A 13,452-nucleotide genomic window follows, 5' to 3' on the forward strand; every position below is an offset into this window, starting at 1 on the left:
CATACTGTAGAACATCTCCATTAGTAGACAAGCGGAATAGTTGCACCTTTACACCCCTACAATTTTTCATGAATTTGAAGCTCTTCTTTTAATGCAAAAATGATTATTCTCTCATGTTTTACTTTGTTTCAAAATGTTTTAATTGTAAAACATGCTTATTTATGATACCTATGCACTAATCACAGTACCTTGACATTCCTTAACACACATGTTCTGAATAGTGTTCAGATGGTATTCTGTAGTATGTAATGACGTTACTTAGGAGTTACTCCTGCTATCTTTTGACAGAGTTGTTTTTCTAGTATAGGCACAGTCACCAACAATTTCTTGAAACTCTAAAACATCTATATTAACTCTTCACTGCAGCTCTGATCCCAGTGCACAAAAAAGCTCAGATTTAACAGTTACAGCTGTTATTTCTGTCAGCTGGAAGAAGGTGGTGCGGGGTTGTTGACGCTGTTGTTGTCATGAGTCTTGTTCTCTGTTTTTGTCACTGTCAATGCTGACTTATTGAGCTGATGCGATGCCATTTTGGAAATCCACCAAATCACATTATTGAGATTGTCATGGATTAGATGCAGACGAGCGAAGCATATGATCAAAGCGTTTCCAGTCAATGCACTCTGACAGATTAATGAGAGACAATGAAATCTGAGGACTAAAGATCTAAGTTTAGGATGTTTATTTAGCAGAGGTAGTGTATTATTTGAATCTGGATTTTTGTCTGCCACTGGTATATGTTTACACCATGGCCTTCTGTCAAACCACACATGAAAAGGTTTAAGAGTTGTGTTCCCTCCGCTTGTGTACGGACATGTGTTGTGTGTTTGTGTGCATATATGCGCATGCCTAGACTGAGCTGCGCTTTGGGCCCGGCAGCGAAAAGAGAGAGAGAGAGAAAGAGAGAGAAAGAGGGTGAGTCATTCTCCAGATGAAAGAGTCAAAGTAAAGGCTGCGGCGTCCCAAAAAAACATCACATAGCAGCTCCCTGGCTCACTTTTTTGAAGTCATCCAAGAGGAGGGAGGAGAACGACACACTTTCTCAATCGCATTAAAACATGGCGTCAGGCTGCTCCCACCGTGTTGTGTGCTATGGATTACACTTTAGTTTTGAGGAGGAGTTTTGAGTGGGACACTGTTGTCGTCAACTCAATTTGGGGGGGTGAGATACAGTTCAGAGCGAGGAACAGTTTGATGTAAAAGATGCAGAAGAGCTAGAAGGTTATGCAAAACATTCCAAATATTTAGTATAAATCACTAAGTGCTATATTATATAAGTGCTATACTGCTGCCTTTGCACAAATCTTGACAAATAAAACTATTGGAATATACTATTTAAGTATTTAACTTGATGCTGTAAAGTGATCTTAAACACATACATAAAATTACAGGTGCACCACTTGACATTTATCAAAACTATTTAAATTGAGTTGGTCATTGAGGTATTGTAATAGTATTTAATAATAAGTCTCACTAAGGAAATTTGTACTCATTTGCACCTGGGAAAACCTCTCAGGAGCATCTCACGATCTTGAGCTAGATTTGGTCAGCATTAATCTTCCAAAATATTCTGTAGACCTTTTTGTAGACTTTTCTTACCAGTCACTTTAGCTAGTTTACTTTTATCTTATTCTCCAACATGAAGGTTAGGGCCTGTCCCTCTGATGCCAGTCGATATAACTGCTTTCCTGATAGCATTAACCGCTGCCCTAGTATCAGTAAACAGTACTTATTTATGGCACATGTTTGTTTGTCTATCTATGACACATTATTTTTGGTGGTGTGTGTGAAGCTCCATTGACAGTAAGCAGTGGCGATGAAGAGAATCACTACTGACAGGCACTGATGGCAAACTATGAAATGGAAACAAAGCCTCTTGTCGCACACAGCCCAGGCACGATGATTACAGACAAACTAGCACATAACATCTCCCTGCTCTCCCCGATGCCAGATTGAACTCCAATTGTTGTGAAAGGCGCGCTTCGTGAGGACTAGAATCATTTTGAATGCTTACAAATACAGATGCCACCGTAGAGGAAGATGTGACGGAGCGGTGGGAGAAAAACTTCACTTTGAATCAGATTTTAATATTGTTTTCGAGGAATGAAAACCACAAATCAGCTCCCTCGTGCCAGATAGAGTGGGTGGAATTGGCTACAGTCTGAAATAATTTTAGTTTTTACAATGTCCCCAACAATACTACTTTTACACTGTAAAAGATGTTGTTTTGTCTGCAAAATGTTCCACTCTACAAAATCCCATCTGTTTGAGTGAACGTTATTGTAAACACTCGAGATGCACCCATACTTCTCTCAGGTAGTCTGGCAAGCCAAGACCATGCACTTTTCCTGTGACCTTGCCATATCGCCTTATTAACATTGGCATAATTTTGCATTTAGTTTATACAGAGGTAAGAAACATGAATTAACGTGTTCAGATTTGTGTGATGATATGTCAACTTTGTTTATTGGAACATTTTTGTGATCAGTTGATAATGTGTAGACTCACAGATGCTTATCCCTGTTCTTACAACAGCACATAATGAGCAGAATACCAAAGCAAACACATACTCTGGAACAGCTATTTAACCATTATCGCAACCTCACTTACAGAGAATATATAAGTAATTCATTTATGCATTTTTTTTTTTTTTCCTTTTTTTTTTGCTGTTTATAAATGAAAATGTGAAAGTTATTTGTCATACAGATTCTATCCCATTCTTCTACTACACACTTTCACTGGCTGCACTCTTGAAAAATGCCCACTTCAGTTTGTTCCTCCTCTCAGTAATGGATCATGTGTCCAACCAAAGATTGTAAACGCACACCTTAAGTCAATTACATTTCTAAACAGTAATTTCTCAAAGTGTGGCAGTGTGCTCCGCTTTCATATGCATCCTGTTTGTCCGGAGTCTGTGTTTGAATAAGTAATCCTTGTGTGCATATCTTTGTTCAGCTGTGTGTGTGCGTGAGGGAGAAAGTTGTCACCCTTTTTTTTCCTTTCCTTTTTACTTGTGTGTGTTTGGCCAGCTTCCCTTTGCAGATTATTAATTAAGTTCTGGTAAGCGGTGCATGCCTCGCCTTCAGATCCACTTCCACTCTCTTTAACCCGCTCACACAATCGCTAATGTGCACGCGCAGACACACACACACACAGCCACACACTTCAAAGCTAGCGCACTCCACCGCGCTAGGATTAAGGGCCGATTGAAGAGACTGATACAGCCTCAAAGTGCCTGCAGCTCTGAAACGCCTTTGGCAGGGCACAGGTAGACTCTTTGAAAGTGCGCACACATTCTCGCACACATACGCCTGGGTTTTTAATTTACCTATGATTCTGCCTTTGTAATCGTCACAGTCCTGCTAAGCTATTTTTCCTCTCCTTAGATTGCAAGGCTTTATAATGCACGGTGTTGCATAGTGCTTGCTGCTGAATTCCCATGAGTGAGTGGAGGTAAAAAGGAATAAGATAGTAGCTTTATGTTTTTATGAACCATCTGAAGCTGTTTGCATGTCAATGGGTCCATATGTTTCCTTGTATACTCACATGTCAGCTGACTCATATTCAACGTACATAAAGTTCCACATAACTCACTACTTCAGAGGCAGTGGAGTTGGGGAGTGCATATCTTCTTATTAATCAGTCTCTTTGATGTTTTCATTTTCATTTCTAAGACGTTCTGTGATCTACCGGACTCTCTAAATACAAGAGGACTTCCATAAGAGGATAGCTTGTTGTTTTAAGTTTTTAATCTGAAAAAAACTACTACATTTCCAACTAATCAAGATCCACACCAACATAGGGCTTTGCAGAGATGTGCATTAGAAAGAAACAGCCAATTAAAGAATACTGTTTGCATTACATTATGTGGAGGTTTATAATTGTGCAATTAATCCAAACCAGACCTCTTCAATCAAGAGGTCAACAGCCAATCCTGTGTGAGTGAAAGGCTTGTGTACTGGAACTGGATTTCAGACTTTGGAAGAAGAATTTTGATATATTTTTTTATGCTCAGAAGATACTAAACATAAATACTGAAAGTTTTTTTTTTTTTAACTACAAAAAATGAAATTGAATAAAAAATCCTGATTGATCAATAAATATGGAAAAAATAATTAATACTTTTCTTATATCACTTTGTCCAATATTGGGGCCAATTAGTTAATGCAATTTCGATTTGTTGATTTACTTATTTCAAGAGCATATCACGTTTGAATTCTGGGTTTCCTCATGGACATTCAATCAGCCAGCTGTTTATTCAGTGGCTCTACACAAACACTGGATTTACATTGGGGGACAATCAACTAAGTTACTTTAGCTCAATTACTTTTCCTACATTCTTTGTGCTTTAGTAATAGAGTATGGCGTGTGTCATTCACATAAGAGACTTCTTTGTTTTCGTCCTGCTGTGCTGCTCGAGGCTCAGGGGACGAGTCTGTCCTCCAGCCTGCCCTGCGCCAACACACTGCACCAGCTCCACGGTAACGGCTTTGTGTTGCTGTGGTGACAGGTGTCTGCTCACGTCGGACATGGGAGTTTCTCAGGAAGTGTTTGGTAAAACTCCAAAGTTTAGGTGTTGATGGCTGCACACGATGTGTTCAATGACACTGTGTTTAAAGGAGAGTTGTCTGTCAGTGTCTGTCAATATCAGAATGTGAAGCACTCTGGGTCTGTGTGTATTTTCAGGTGGTCTCATCTGTTAAACATACAAACATGAAAAGTCCATTCTTCTTTAACCTAAAACATTTTACGTTTTTCTGCACCATGATTTTGAAAAAACAGGATTAAATCTAGATGGATCATGTATTGTGTAGATTAATCAAAGATTCAAAGACCACTGGGATTTCTCACATGAATGATGTAAAAAAAAAATACCTGAAATGAATATTTCAACATATCACTATGCCACTGCTTTCTACTACAAAGTTAGATCTTGTTACTCTTTGATCTTATCATAAACATACAACAGTGACAAAACAGTTAAAAAATGACTGCTTAAAGGTGAAATATTCAGTAACCAACATTTATACTCCACAAATTGCATGATATTAAAATCATTTGTGCCAGTGTAGACAGGGTCTCAATAGAATCTTTGGGAAACACTGTTACTACATGCTACTTTCACTACAACAACATGTCAGTCACTCCCTTAAATTGGCAACACAACTCCACTAAGTGGCAGAAGTCCTTTTGTTACACACTTGCAGCTTTGGCTTCCAGCTGGCTTGGTTCCCATCACAAAACAAAAGGGAATGTAGCTTAGCTCTATAAATTCCTACCAACAATCTCCATTCATCCCTCTTGTCTCGTCATGCCTCTTTCGATCACCCCTGGTTTTTAAATAGCTAATTGGCAGTAACATGCTAATTCGCCCCTGCACCCTTCTTGTTAAATGATGGAGCGCTGGCACAGAATCAAAGTAAGCAGTGGTCACTGGTCCACATGGGACTGGCCCCACTCCAGCTGACACACAGGGGTCACTATCAATGTGAATGTGTGTGCGCGTGTGCGTGTGCGAGTTTTGGGTTATTTTTTATGTATGACTTCACTTTTTTTTTTGACAGAAGATTCAATTTCATAACTTTGTGCTATGTTGTGTTTGTAGGCATATCTCCATCTCACAGTCTCCTCCTTGTTTGCAGGCCAACAGCAGGCTGAAGCAGATTGAGAAGGACTACAGTCAAAAGCTCACCAAGTCTGCCCAGGTAATCATGTTTTTCATCCAGGACTTTGCTCTCTCCCCTTTATCCCTTTTTCATCCTGTTTTCACTGAGAGCACAGATGCAGTGAAGCAGGTAAGTAAGCATACTGCCCCTAATGGACAGAAGATGCACTCAAACAGTATCTCTAATGCATTTTTTATTTTTTTTTTCAAAACACAAGTTAATGTTAATAATCAATCAGTATTTTAGTAGTTCATCAGAAGTAGTTCATCAGCCTTTAAATGTCTGGGCCTATTCATGTTTTGCACAACACTTAAACATCAACTAACCTCTCCCAGCCCAGTGGCAGTGAAGCATGGGTCAAATACAGATTACACATTTTGAAGTTTTTGTTAGTTATATTCTTACTTTTGCGTGTTAAAAACAATGGCAATATCATACATTTGTTAATCTCCCACTTCTAATTACATATTACCGTAATTGCTAGTCTGAATTAATACTTTGCAGCTGATGTCATCAGCATTCCCTGTAGGCTCTGCTCTGTCTGAGGCTTTATTTGACTTTAATCTGTGCTTTATTTTAACATAATCTGACCATAAAGAACTGACTTAACTGGACCTACAACAGGTGAGCTGATTTGTGCTGTCAAAGAAGTCTCCCACACATAAGATTGCTGGTACAAGCTAGTTAACGTTAGCCAACTGTTTTTCACAATCACCAGTTTTGTTGAAAATCGTGCATTGATCACAGGGTCATGAAAATGTGTAGTTTAAATCCATTTTGGGTTTTTTTTTCAGAAAATCTTAACACTTTTTTGACAGGGTTTTACTAATGTGTGCATTGTGTAACCATGGTAACTCCTGAACATTGCACCATTAAAGATATGTAGAAGACCCCCAGTGATGTCATAGTATCAATAGCTACCTTGTATTAACTGTAATGACAAATATATATATATAGTTATAGCTATCGATATAGATCGATATAGATATAGACACCTTTTTGTTGTTAGTGTAAAGAAATGGTTCTGGCTAGCAGTGATTTGTTGCCTTTCTTTAACATAACCATTTTTGAGGTAGGCTGGCAAAGGCGCAAAGTTGAAAGGAGGGTTGACGAGCAGATGTGAGAAAACAGTAGCTTATTAGGTTACACAATTCTCCACATCAAAAGGAGCGCGACACTGTGCTAAAGTTCAGCCATGTTTGCCTTCTCACAGACGCTCTCAAAGCAGCAACAAGTGATTAATCCTGTGTTTTGGGACACAGAGCTCAACACAGTCTTTACTGAACTTCAAGATTACAACAGAAATGAATAATGATTTAATAATAATTTCATTGTTCAACCTCACAAACAACTTACATTATAACTGCTCCTATACTTGTGTCTTTAACTGTATGTACCAACTTGTGGTTCTAAAAAAAAATGCAAAAAAGCTAAATTCAGCTTTTAGTGCCTATTTTGATTTGCATGGCAATACTCTTTGTAATGAGCTGTTTCAAACCTGTATTAACTATGGGAGAAATTGTCCACTATAGAAGATATCCAAAGTTGACCTTAGCAACATAATGTTCCCAGTTCCTGAACTTTTAAATAAACTTTAATTATTATAATTTTTTTTCCCATAATTGATTCTTGGTGCAGTATCCCATTGGATTACACACAGGGCTTGTCCTATCCAAATGAAATACAATACTGTTAGCTCCTGTTGAACACAGGCTTTGATTAGTCATAGCTTCCTTTGTTGTAAAAGGTTTCTGTTTGGATCTCGCTGCTGAGCCCTTGGGGTAAATCAGCCATATGTAAACACAAGCCCTCTGAACCTCATTGGCTAACCCCAGTTGTTAACCCTTCATTGACTGACAGCAGGCATCTTACTCAAGCTCAATGCCTAATGGACCGATTAAAATGTGCCACACCATACATTATTCTGAGGGAACTAGCAAGCGCGCGGATATACATCTACTTCCTTAAACTTTGGGTTCCTAGTAGTATTTATAGCAGACAAGCTAATTAGCCAGCCCCAATTTCTTTACCATGAGGCTGGGAGTAGTTCTCAAGGGTGACCTATGAACTTTGCCAGTCGAGCACTAATGATCAGGCTACGGTGGGAGGAGATCATTATTACTGTAAATACTCCGAGCCTGCCTACACTGGGAATAGGTAGGAACTGCCATGGGAAGAGCCAGGGCATTAGAAGAGCGAGGAATAGGGCTAAAGTTCAACACATATGCAAATAAATCTCATTTAGTTCTGCGCTTCCGTAGTTGTTAGGTTGTACAAATGGTGTCCAGTTGTGTGTGACCTCCAGCCATAGTATAGAACTGCGATCTCTTAGCTCTCTATTCTTTTTGATGATGTATTATGCAGTGAAAAAAACTGTTGCAAGCAGAATCACTGTGAATATTTTTGTAGGGAGATGATGTAGGCTTCTTATTTTTCAATTTTTTCTTCATTTTTTTCTCTCCTCATTTAATGTTTTGAGATATTGGCACATTAAAAATTATGATCAAAATGTGCAAATCTCAAGCAATAGCAAGATGTTTATGTTCAGATGTGAAAGGTGCACTGTGTAGCTAACCTATTTGTCTCCATGGAAATGTTATTGCTTTGCTGGGACTGAAATATTCCAGAGTATGGCATTAAATATAATCCCATTCTGTGACACACTCAAGGCAAAGCAATAACATATTCAGCATAACAAAAATACAAGCAGGTGGCCAAACCTCTACCATAAAAGTTACATAGTGCGCCTTTGAGCTAGAAATCCCATATGTTATTATGAAATTAATCTCCATCCATATTATGAAAATACAAAAATTACGTAATCCTTTTTAGATTTGAAATGCACCCTTCCTTGCAGACTGTGGTGTAATCATTTGTACTGCATAGTCTACCAACTGAGCCATTCCACAATGCACAATATTTATGACTTCCTAAATAATAATGGTCTTTAGAACAGCTCTTGTGCACAAATCTGATGTCCCGTATTATAAAATGGAGATTACTCATCTTTTATTGTACGCTACTGTGCTGAACAAATGTCAGCTGCTAGTCGTGCACCACTCTGTTTACAAACAGATTTACCCGAGTTCATCTGTCTCTTTTCATCTTGTGTCTGTGGCAGAAAACCTAAGCCTGTCTTTAGCCTTAGACAAAGATGGCAGCAAGCTGGGTAAATAGTCAAGTCTCACCAGACCAATTAGAGTTTAAAAGGCCTGACTATTAGACAGAAACGACTGCTCTATACATGCTGGAAAAACAAGACAGACAGCTGAGTTCACTGGTTGAGAGCTCCACCGCCACCGCAGGGCCCTCCACCTGCAGATTCAGGGATCCCATATACAGCAAAATAATTATTCCACTGTGAAATGATGTTCCCATAATAATGTGCTATTTGCTGCTTTCATGTGGCGACAAAATAGGCCTAATGTCTGCCTTGTCTCTCCTCGCTCAGTCCCTGTGGTCGGACCCGCTCCCACACACTGGTGCTCCGGAGTTTGCACACGGTAAACAATTATCTGTCTGGCCCAAAGCTACAAGCACCCCCACACCACCACATACACCGCCACTGTCTCAGCCCTCTCCCTCTCTCATCTTTGCCTCTTTGCCATTTTCTCGCAGTGGCTTAAATAGAATGTTAATTTTGACTGGAGGATTTCAAAGCCCAGGCAGTCGCTTTTCATCTTACTGTGCGCCGCAAAGTTCACCAGCACAAAGTCATCCAGCGTCTCCAAAAGGAAGCACGTTTTTTGCTTCCTTCTTTCTTCCCTGTTTCTCTTTCTCTGCTCTAAGGCCTTTTCTCAATATACATAAGACTGTGTGCTTGTACAGAGTAGTTCGATTTTGGCAGCTGTACATTCTTGTGTAGGACAAAACATTTTAGTAGTAGAATTATATTTGATTTGAACACACTTTTATTTTCTCACATTTTCTATTGGGCGTGGTCTACAAATGAGTCACTTAATCAACAAACTGACCACTGTTTTGAATGATACAGCAGTACAGTCTAATACATTTTATTGCCTCCATTAGGAAATGTATCTTGTGAAATTAACCTATCCACCAGGTACCACTGGATTAAACATGTTAGGAGCTAGTTCTTGGTCTGGGCTATAGTAGTTGGAAGGTTTTGCCTATTGTGCCTGTTTTGGATAGATGGGCAAAACCACAGTACACTGAGAAAACTCACCCAGACACAGGAATAAACATGTAGAATCAGAAACCTTCTTGCTGTGTGGATACAATGCGAGTAGCTCAGCGATTGTGTCACCTTAGTCATTCGTTTAAAGAAAAATCATACATAAACTATGGATTTTATGTAAAAAGGTAATGAGAATATACTGCATAGTTTAGGGATAATGCTCATTTCATAATAAATCTACTAAAACTCAAATGCTTTTGAATCTATGTTGAGTTCTCAACAAAGTTTTACTGCGAATTGGCAAAATGGTCAAAATGGAAGCTTTAGTCATTGTCGTTTTTGTGTATTTTTCCCTTTATCCTTGATCAATCACACTGACTTCAAATGCTCCTCTCTGTTCCCCAGTTAATAGCAGAGCTCCAGACCTGTGTGTGTGACTCAAAGGAGGAGGCGGTGCGGCTTCAGAAGGCCATGGAGAGGCAGCTGGAGGAGGCCCACGCGCGATGGGATGAGCAGAGGAAGACATTGCACCATCACGCCGATCAGAGTAACAAGGTCAGTCATGGCCCACATTAAAGCTGCACAGTGGAACTTTTTACCATAAGCGTTATTTAATTTTGGTTGGATTATGGCCTCATGGGGGGAAAAAAATATCTATTTCTATTTCAGACATAATAACTTTCCCAGCTCCCACTCCATGAATTTTATTTATTGTACAAGTTGTCACACACCAGCCAGTTTAAGGTTTACTTAACACTTAACATTAAGTATCATCACACTTCACCTGCACCTCCAACCTCATCCAGAGCCTCCACCGTCAACAAATATGAGCAAGGATGTAACAATAACCAAAATATTGTGTTATCGTATCATCAAAAGTCTCACAGTAATATTGTGGGGTGCTACAATATATATCGATTTACAAGTTCCTTTGCTTAAATGCATTGTTTTTTAGTAGCAGCAGCTTATAAACATAGGTAACTACATATCCCATGATTCATTTCAGTGTAGACAACATGAAGAAATATGTTTTTTGAATTCTTGGGATTATGACGGAAATAATTCACACCAAAATCTTGTCAAAGTATTTTAAAAGCAAAAAAGTGTCCTATCTACAATTACATTAGCCTCTCCAAAATATCACAATAAATATCGTACTGTGAGATTTATATCATGATAATATCGTACCAAGAGATTTGGATACCATTACATCCCTATATATGAGTGCTATAGCCGGCTTACATACTAAATGGTTGCATGTATGGGTTTTCTCTGCATCTGATCGGCCAAGTGGTTTAGGTTTCTGTTCCTACAATTTCGAAATGTATCAGCATTTGTTGATAGCCCTTCTTATAAAATCACAGTGTATATTTGCTTGAGTTGTGTTTATCCGATATGTCTTGAGCTGTTTACCCAAATTCTAAATTTGTAGCATTGATACAATCTAGTGCCTGAAAATTATCTCTAAACCACCATTCTGCTCTTATTCTCGTTTTATCAAAATGTTCTGATAAAGACACTTTAATCCTCATAATTCTTGACTGTCTTATCTCCGTCTGTCATGTAGATGTTTCTCCTGTTGCATCATCAGGCCTTGTATTCTGCCTTGGGCCTTAGCAACCAGACTGGAGCTGAGTGTCAGTTGGTCGGGTGTGGCTCACTAAATAAAGACTTGTTGTGTCTGGGACTGGGACATGCCTCCAAACACAAGCTTGTCTGTCTGGGGCTGCAGCTGCCTCATATACTATACTCATATAATGCAGAGGCAGGTTAGCCGCCCTACACATCTCACCTCCGCCCTGGCCTTGAGAGCCTGCTCCTCCTCTTTGATGCATTCACTTCTGCGTGTGTGTTTGTTAGTGTATGCGTCAGAATTTCCGTTAATTAATGTGTAATATTGTGATCGTTTGTCATGTATAATCATTCACAAATTACCCAGTTCTTGAAATCAAAAGTACTGCAGCAGTTATAGTAAGTAAAAAGTACTTCAAAGTACTGTGAGCCCTTACCCGGTTTATTTTGACACAGCACATCTGTTCAGGCCATTTGTACACATTAATCTCACACTAATATCTAATTCATAATAACTAAGTTAATAGTAAACAGCACAGCAGAATATACCGGTAATTGTGAATCAAACTAGGAGTACATGACATTATAAGTTGATGAAAATGTTTCTATGTTGTAACAGAAATTGCACTTAATATATCCTGTGCAGTTTTAAATCTTGCTACTTAACTCTTTGAATCTCAGTATAGCTAGCTTATACACTGTGATAGACAATCATTTTGCCAGTGTGTGAAAATCAAAACTGGCCCCTTTTTGAATGTCATGGCTTGTTTTCATCAGTGCCCTCTAGTGTGCCTCTATAACAGGTTGATTTAATTTCTTTTTTTTCAAGCTGGTAGTGAAACAAACTTCAGAAATAGTTTGGTCATCATAATGATGCCTGAATTACTAATAAAAGTTTGGAGCATCCGAAGTAAAGACAATGAATGCAAAACAAGGTTGAATAAAGTATGGGAGAGCGTTTACATGTCACACAAAGGCAGTGAGGAAAAGGGGATTGAGAGGCGACCAAAGCACGGAGGAAGTGCGTGGATTGAGCCTGCACACACAAGGACAGGAGAAGAAAGGGGAGCATGGCAGAGGAGCGTCCGTGGACTGTCAGAGGCAGCGTGTAGCCTGCTCACATTGTTTCCACGCTGCTCACTTCAAAGGGCCGGGATTACCACGAGAGCGAGGGGCTTCAGACAATGGGAGGGGAAGAAAATAACATCAAAGTTAGCCCAGCATTTGAATTGGGATAATCCCGAAACAGTTGTTCTAAATGCGCGCCGCTCTGGATCAGATGTCCCTTCTCTTTTTTCTTTCGCCAGCCCCGTTCTGCCCAATTTCTAGCCTGAATTTAGCCACCCTCTGTGGCTCTATACTGTACTGGACTCCTCAAATGTGGGTGTTAACAGTGCAGGCCTTTGTAGCTTGTAAAGTCTCCATTTAGACACTGGTACAGTTAAGTATGCTTATTATACATTTTTTTTCCATAAGTGACATTCAGAAGGAGGGTTTATTTGCTTTGGTGTGCGTGGGAATATGTATGTGAAAGCATGTGTAAGCGCCTATAAGCTCTGAACATGTGTCTATTTAGCAGGAATGTTGTGCTGATAGCCTTTTATGGGAAAAGAACATTTTCAACATCTACTATCTTAGCATCTTAGTAGTAAAGTGTAACAGTTGTTGGACTTTTTCATGCATTTCATCAATCAAACCTGCCATGAGACACTGTGTTTGACTTATTAAAGCACACCAATATTTTTTTCTACATTTGTGCACCTCATGTCCTTTGCATTTGACCAATGCCTCAGTGCAGCCTCACAGGAGCTGGGCAACCACAGTGCAGCACCTGGGGACACATCTCTAGAACTTTTACCAGGACGTTAGGAAGTAGTAGGGTTTGGCTGCTTTGCATGTTTTGGGAATCACATTAACCATGACATGAAGTTCTTGGGGCTATCCTTCTGAGATTGCCCTCCTTCTTACAATTCACATGGCGTATATTTGTCTGTAATTCTCTACCACAGATTGGTTTGGCGCTGTTGGATTATGTGCAAATGCTCTCACAACTGGACCCCTCTGACCCGTGCTGTC

The 13,452-nt window shown here is 39.4% G+C and overlaps 1 protein-coding gene across 4 annotated transcripts in view; it reads left to right on the forward strand.

The window, feature by feature from the left end:
* The window catches only part of cep112 (centrosomal protein 112), a 74,691-nt gene that overhangs the window by 42,152 nt on the left and 19,087 nt on the right, over positions 1–13,452 (forward strand). For all 4 annotated transcript variants that reach the window (XM_020933659.2, XM_055152782.1, XM_055152781.1 and 1 more), the window contains 2 exons: positions 5,643–5,705; positions 10,210–10,359. In XM_020933659.2, coding sequence (XP_020789318.2) covers positions 5,643–5,705; positions 10,210–10,359 — 213 coding nt within the window. The remainder of the gene's footprint in view (positions 1–5,642; positions 5,706–10,209; positions 10,360–13,452) is intronic.

Source organism: Boleophthalmus pectinirostris, unplaced genomic scaffold (assembly GCF_026225935.1).
Source record: "Boleophthalmus pectinirostris isolate CB_2022bp ecotype Guang Dong unplaced genomic scaffold, ASM2622593v1 HiC_scaffold_17, whole genome shotgun sequence".
Taxonomy (NCBI): Eukaryota; Metazoa; Chordata; class Actinopteri; order Gobiiformes; family Gobiidae; genus Boleophthalmus; species Boleophthalmus pectinirostris.